General features: G+C 37.8%; 1 protein-coding gene across 1 annotated transcript in view; it reads left to right on the top strand.

The window, feature by feature from the left end:
* The window catches only part of LOC137970985 (nucleolar protein 11-like), a 29,067-nt gene that overhangs the window by 3,847 nt on the left and 17,720 nt on the right, over window positions 1-7,500 (top strand). Inside the window, exons 5-10 of the mRNA XM_068817675.1 lie at window positions 54-123; window positions 3,513-3,614; window positions 5,346-5,403; window positions 6,309-6,445; window positions 6,852-6,930; window positions 7,485-7,500. The exon at window positions 7,485-7,500 is cut by the window's right edge and continues 222 nt beyond it. Coding sequence (XP_068673776.1) covers window positions 54-123; window positions 3,513-3,614; window positions 5,346-5,403; window positions 6,309-6,445; window positions 6,852-6,930; window positions 7,485-7,500 — 462 coding nt within the window. The remainder of the gene's footprint in view (window positions 1-53; window positions 124-3,512; window positions 3,615-5,345; window positions 5,404-6,308; window positions 6,446-6,851; window positions 6,931-7,484) is intronic.

The following is a 7,500-nucleotide window of genomic DNA, read 5'->3' as shown; positions in this document are numbered from 1 at the left end:
TTATTTTAACCCCACATGTATGCGCAAGTATCCTGTCTTACATTAATTTGCAGTCTTCTTTGGAGCTTTGCCCTTCAGTACCAGAACAAGCCATTCTCTGCTTCAGTACTAGTTGTGATGCATGTAAGTATGTGTGCATTGACAGTGTGTAAGAGGATTTTACCAGTTTCTTACCAGTTTCTTTAAACAGAGTACAAAATAATACATGTGTTCAACAGGCAGTGTATCACATCAATGAATTTTCTTGAATTAAAAAACAGAAATGTTTTACATTGTATGCTTTGATATGTGTACATGGAGGTTTCTAACAGTCTATTATTCACAAATTTTGGAAAAGAAACCTTGTACGTGTGCAAATTAGTTTTTACATAACTTCAATAAAATATTATTATTTTATATAATAATAATTATAATAATGATAATAGTAATAATAATTATACTCAAAATTCTTTCTGCGTTGTGATTGGCTTAAGAGCAATGCAGTTTTCAGGTAACACAGTGCTCTAGATAAGAGGTAATTTAGAGCCAAAAAAAGTAAGAAACCAAGAATTGTGATTGGTCAATGATCAAAGAAAGTCACAGATAGCTAATCAAATGCGATCCCTGGATGACAAAATTTTTGGCGTAGTAAGGGCGCATTAAATTTTCTTCTGTTTAGTTACAATAAGCTACCGGTATCTCAATTTTTTCTTGGCTAGAATAAATGAACTTTTGTAAATTTCTTCAAAGAGTACGAATTGCTCTCCATGCACACGTTGAATTTTGTTGTATTTGAAAAAATAATATTTGTGCTCAGTTAATACGGTATGTTCCACTCGACAATTACTACCGCCATTGATTCCTGCTTACCTTTGCATTCCGTAAAGCTGCATCCCACTGACACGCCTTTTATGACTGTGGAAATTAAAGACGCAATAAAGAAATGCCAACATTCTTGGACAAAGGGAAATACCCTCCAGTATAATATGTATCGCAACAACTCTACAAAAGGGCTCATGCTACTTTCTACAGCTGTATGTCACAACAGTATCAACAATATGCAAGAAACTAACCCTAAAAAATGGTGGGATAACATCAAACTTTTGTCTAGCCTATCCAAGCCCGTAACTCAGACCAGTAGCCCTAAAAGACAGTGGCCTTGCAGAAGCGTTAAACAATTGTTTCAACGATGCCATCTGTGATATAGAGCCTCTGGTTTTCAACCTGCTCCTGGTGGAACATTCTACCGATAATTACATCATAAGTCCCGAGTCCATTGAGAAAGCAATACTATCGATTCAAGAGCAAAGCAAGGGTCCAGATGACATACCTAATTGGATACTTAAGAACTTTGTATCAGTCATCCATCGCCCTAGTTGTTCAATCTTTAACTCATCAATTAATCAAGGCCATGTCCCTCTACTCTGGAAATGTGCCAATGTCATACCTATAAACAAGGTTCCTCAGCTCACCTCTATCAGCACCGACTTCAGGCCAATATCATTAACTTCTGTCCTGAGCAAAATTCTTAAGGACTTTGTCTTCGAGTGCCTTTCAGCTATCATAATGCCTCAGGTAGATCCATACCAATTTGGCTGTGTTAAAAAATCGTCAACTCACGCCCTTAAGTTCACCTTATTCATCCATGGTTGAGCGCAACTCCACTAACCATGATTAGATCCTGCCTGATATTGATTTTTCCATGGCTTGCAACCGTATCGACCATAATATTTTATTACAAGCTGCAAGTAATCGATGTTCCTCAACTACTTCTCAATTTGTGTGCTCATTTCCTTCGCAACTGTCAACAATGCGCTATTTAAACTTTTCTTCCTTGTTATTGTGAACGACCTAAGAACTGGTCTACCATCTTGCAAATACGTTGATGATTGTACAATCTACGAAGTTTTATGTTTTATGTCTATCTCAATCGCCAGCTCTCCAAGGCAAGTTGAATAGGATCACTGAATGGGCAGAGTCCAGTCACATGAAGATCAATGTTATTAAAACTAAGGAATTTTCCACTTCATTCCTAAAGAATGATTGTCTAACAGTAGTTGGCCATCAACTACACTGTGTTACCTCTTCTAAACTCCTTGGAGTGAATGTGTCTTCTTACCTTAAATGGTCGACTCATATAGATGATGTTTCTTCCAAGGCTAGTTAACAACTCTATGCCCTGAGAATTCTTAAGCGCAGTGGTGCACAACCTTAAGATGTACGATCTGTTAAAATTCTGTTATTTCATCAGACCTTGATTAGAATACGCTTGCCCTGTTTGGCACTCTCCATTGACATGTAAGTTGAAAGACCAATTAGAAGCCATTCAGAATCGGGCACTTCGTATTGTGCACCTGCAATTGTCATACAAAGAAGCACTTAAAGTCCTGAACCTGACTACACTCTGGGAAAGACACAAACACCTGTGCATGAAATTTTACAAAAATGTAACCCATCCCGATAGTAAACTAAATAGCCTTTTGCCAAGACCTACGACCAAAAACCACTAACTGAAAAATCCTAGAAGACTTCCACTTTTAAAATGTCGAACTAAAAGATTTCAAACAAGCTTTAAGCTCCAAAAAATATATTACTCAAAGTCATGTGATTACCCTATTCTAACAGGGTATTTAAGAAACAGACTTGACTGATTAGAGTGTAATGTGAAGTGCTAAGTTTCTACCCGATAATTATGAACCATGTGAGCGTTAGCCCTATGAATGGAAATGGGCCCACACAGACTTAACTGGCACAGACTTAAGTGGGTTCAGTTCCCACCCTGGTCAGAGTATTTCTCTGTCCTTGTGTGGGCCCATTTCCATTCATCGGGCTATTATGCTCACATGGTTCATATGGGGTAGAAACTTAGCACTTCACATTACACTCTAATCAGTTAAGTCTGTTCAAATATAAGTGCTACACGGCCAACGTTTGCAAAAACATAATCCTTCCTTGTACTTGTACAGTCATGTTCAGTGCCCTGACTTTAACATCTTCAGTTCCCACTACCTTCTCCCGTCTGACCTTGTAGCTCAGTCGGTAGAGCAGCGGTGATCTAACCCGAACGTTGTGGGTTCAATTCCCACCCTGGCCAGAGTTTTTCTCTGTCGATCCTTATTTAAGAAACAGTTTTGGTTCACATTTTTTTCCTGGTTTAATTTTTTTTGACCAGTTCAATTTTGATCTTCCTTTGTTTGAGATTAGGAGAGTGAATTTCAGACAAAGGAAAGTCAAAATTGAACTGGTTTGAAAAATTTTAAACCAAAGAAAAATTTGAACCACAATATTTATACTCAGTCTGTTTGTATCACTCTGACGTGTAACAACTATATTGTATTAGCACATTAACAAGTCTCGAGGGAAAAACACGAAAAGTTTTACCAATCAATGCTTGTATAGTTTTTCTGATGTAGAATTCTCCTGATTTACATACTAAATTATATAATATTTATGTAGCTTTATATAAATTATATGTGCATTGCTATTGGCCAACATGTTTCAATATCGATAGTTTTTTATTTACTATAAAATAGGCAAAGAACAAATACCTAGTAAAAATTGCATATCATGGACATTCAGGTGGCGTTGATCAAGAAAAGACAGCCGTGGAGTGGGCATTAACTCCTCCAGCAAAGGTACAGAGTGTGCTGTAGATTTTTATTTAATTAAAGACGTGACATTTGTTGTGGGTAAAATGGTGAGGACCATTTGAGGCTTGTTTCAGGGAATAAAAATAAACAGACTTCATAGAGCGGTTTTCAATTGAGTGTCAAAAGTAATTAGCAAATTGCTTTGGTTTTGCATTACTTCACTCAGTGATTGGTTCGAAGTCCTAGTGCCAGTTTATCAACCAATCATAAGTGAAACCAAAACCAATTGTGGCCTTCACATGCAAATTTTCCTGCGCTTTGTGTCCGCTGCGTGTAATTACTTTGAGTTTTGATTGGTTTACTCAATTGTCTCCGTCCTTTTGGATTGGGCAAAGTAATTACTTTGGTTTTGGTTTTACGACACATGATTGAAATTCACTGTATGTAGAGTAGAATAATTACCATCACAAAACACTTGATTGAAACTTGCTCTAAAGAGGACCAACAATAATAAAATTATTACACTGTACATGTACTTATTTAGAGCGATTTTCAATTGAGTGTCGTAAAACCAAAACCAAAGTAATTACTTTGGCCAATCAAAAAGGACGGAGACAATCCAGCAAACCAATGAAAACTCGAAGTAATTACACGTAGCCGACACAAAGCGTGGGAAAATGTGCACGCGCGAGCCACGATTGGTTTTGGTTTCACTTCTGATTGGTTGAAAAAATGGCGCGAGAACTTTGAACCAATCACTGAGTGAAGTAATTATAAACCAAAGTAATTATCTAATTACTTTCGACACTCAATTGAAAACCGCTCTAACATTGAAGTGGCAGGTTTTGGTAAATCCCAGTGCTGGCTTTCAGCTCACAGCATGAAAATTAGCTTGCAATATTACCTTTTTCGTCCTCAAAGTGAGACTTAGATTTTACGCTCTATATCCACACAATTTTACTCTTCAATGGGGTGGCTTCAGTGGTGAATGGTGTAGCTTCAGTGTCGGCTGCGAGTGGTCTCTAATTTCAGCGATGGATTGTGGGGCAGGCAAAATACACACGCTCAAGTGAAATTGCGAGGAGACGTCCCTTACGAAAATATCAGACCTTACGGTAGACTAACTAAGGCCTAATTTTTGAAACATGAATAGGGCCAGATCAGACCTGAAAGTAACCTTACTATAACCTTAAAACCAAGCCTTAAATAGCTTAAATTCTTAAGGCTTCAAACCCTTAAAAATTTAAGGCATTACGGTAACATTGAAAACATTCAGGCCTGAATGAGGCCATAAGAGAGCCTTAATTACCGCTCTAGCGCCCAAGCGGCGATTGAATTACGTATGATACTTTAGATTTGCATAACTCTTTCAAATTCTCCCAACTCCCCCTCGTGTTTAGATGAGCTATGGAAACACGGAAAACATTCTCTATTGCTTAACCCATTGACTCCTAGGGGTTCCCCATTGACAAGTAAAATCGTCTGGCATTAGACAGAGTAGAATACTAAGTCTGACCGGTTTCGGCCAGTTTGGACGTCAAAGGGTTAAGTAGCACCACAGATCTGGTTAATTTTAACAACCTCTATCTCCACTCAAAAACCATGTCCCCTTTGTTCAAACCATTGACCCCTGGGAGTGAGATATAATAGATAGATCTAGGAGTCACTGGGTTAATGGAGCACAACCGCATTCAAATTTGCTGCCTTTAATCACAGTCTTACATGTACCCTACAAAATAAATAATTATTACAGAGTGTTTTTATGTTTCATGACAGGATGCCTCGCTGTTGTCCTGTTGTGCGTGTGAGGAAGGACACGGTATCACATCTTACTGTAAGTAAAACTTGTAGCGACTTTTCAAATATAAATGATTAATCCTGATAAGACATTAGTTGTGTAACTCTTCAATGTTATAGCAGACCTTTTTTGTGGTGTGGTGGATGGACCAGTTGATTGACTATTGGACATTGGATGGATTCTTAATGCGCAAATGAATAAAAAAATTAGAGCAGGCTCCTTTAGTTAGGCAATAACAATATATCAGTTTGTCTATTTCATGGCTCGTTTGACTTAGTTGGCAGTCGATGAAAGAACAAACAATAGCAATAATTAATAAAGGCAAGCTACTTGGACATTAAGATTTAAGATAACTGCCAAGCAACCAAGACACCTCAACAAATTCTCCCTAGATTTTGTAACCACTTGTGCCTGGAGCTTCGCGCGTCACTTGAATTTCACGAAGATCGATAAGATCTTGGCGAATAACATTAGAAAACAAAAAAAGAAACAGCTCTGTGCTAACAAAAAAAACAAGCCTGATCGGTGGCTTGAACCCCTGACCTGTCTTGTAATTCGCTGTGCGCATCATTTGGTTGACCTACCGATGCACGCAATAACATTAACTTACACTATTAGATTTAAATTGAACAATGAACAGTAAGTGTTGCATCGTTGATTCCATTGTTTTCGAACGCGAAGCCGATAGTATTTTTGCATAGCTTATTTCTCAAAAATAAAGCTCAATTCAGATTAAAAAATACCAGGACAATGTTCTTAAGTTCATTTCCAGTCAACTTACAAAATTTGGGCTAGTTTTGAGCAAAACTAAAAATTGGCCGAACGTTGTCACTTACTAGGTTCTAGGTTCTTCTTCAATTGATTTATTGTTGGCACAAATGCTCAGTCAGTCATTGATGGAGCTAAGTGAGTTATTGGTTTTGTTTCTTTCACTACAACAGGGTCTGATGGCTCACTTTGCTTCACGGAGCTGGAATCCATCCTAAAGTTTGCACTGTCAGACTCAAATAATAGGCCATCACCACTTACCTGCAGAAGAATACAGAGATTGCATCCTCTTCACTCTGGAAGTGACAAGGTTAGGGTATTACATAGAGTTGTAGGACTGTTTTTTTCATGAATTATTAGTTGTAGTGGATCAATATCCAACTGACAACTACTACTTCAGTTGAAAGAATATTCACAAATGAAAATTGTTATTATTATTGTTATTATTATTTCTTCTTCTTATTATTATTGTTGTTATTATTATTATTATTATTATTATTATTATTCTGCCGATTTACAACACAATAACCGAGCCCATTCCTTGGGCCTAGGGCTAAAATGAGGTAAATGGGGGGGGGGGGGGGGTGTTGGGCGCTCAAAATTATTTTTTTGGGGGGTGGGGTGGGTGCTTATTCGAGACTGGGCGCTTATTAACTTTATTATTATTATTGTGCACTGTATCATTATTGACATGATCATGTGCTGTCATCCTGCAGGGCTCAGTTGCTTTAGCAGCCATTGATCCTGAACGTGTTTGTCTCTGTGGAAGCATAACTATTGAAGGAAAATTAAAAGGTGACTACGAACACTTGATAGGGAGCTTTAATTCATGATGATAACTATATGGCAGCGGTAACAGCAATAGGATATGCTCTACTTCACCACTATTGGACAGTTCTGAACAAGTTGGTTCACACTATACCATACCGTAACATACATGTAATGCAAAGATTTTGTGGAGTTTGTCGTTGTTGTTTGTTATACTTCCCAACATTGAAGCACACTCCATTTCTCTCAAATCAGGGAGTATACTGTTTGTAACATTTCTTGCTGTGCTTTCACAATCCATTTGTCCATCCTGATTCACAGGCTCTACGCTGAAGTGAACTTCAATTTTTGACCCTCATGATTCATAGTGAAACCTTAATTTGATGTGGAATAATTGCAGGCTGTACATGTACTTTGTAGTAGGGTTCTCCTCAACGGTAGCTCAAGGTTTCAACAGCAAGTCTGGTAGACAAGTACAATCCACTACGTTGAACCAGTCATCAGGCATAAAATTTGTTTTTACCCAGAATTACTTTTGTCCTCAGCTAAAATCCAGACTAGTTTTCTTCTTCGTTTGTTAGATGCTATCATGGTGTG

The sequence above is a fragment of the Montipora foliosa genome, chromosome 9 (assembly GCF_036669935.1).
Source record: "Montipora foliosa isolate CH-2021 chromosome 9, ASM3666993v2, whole genome shotgun sequence".
In the NCBI taxonomy this organism is placed as follows: Eukaryota; Metazoa; Cnidaria; class Anthozoa; order Scleractinia; family Acroporidae; genus Montipora; species Montipora foliosa.
Note: the sequence above shows the minus strand (reverse complement) of the source record. Positions and strands in the feature narration are given on the sequence as shown.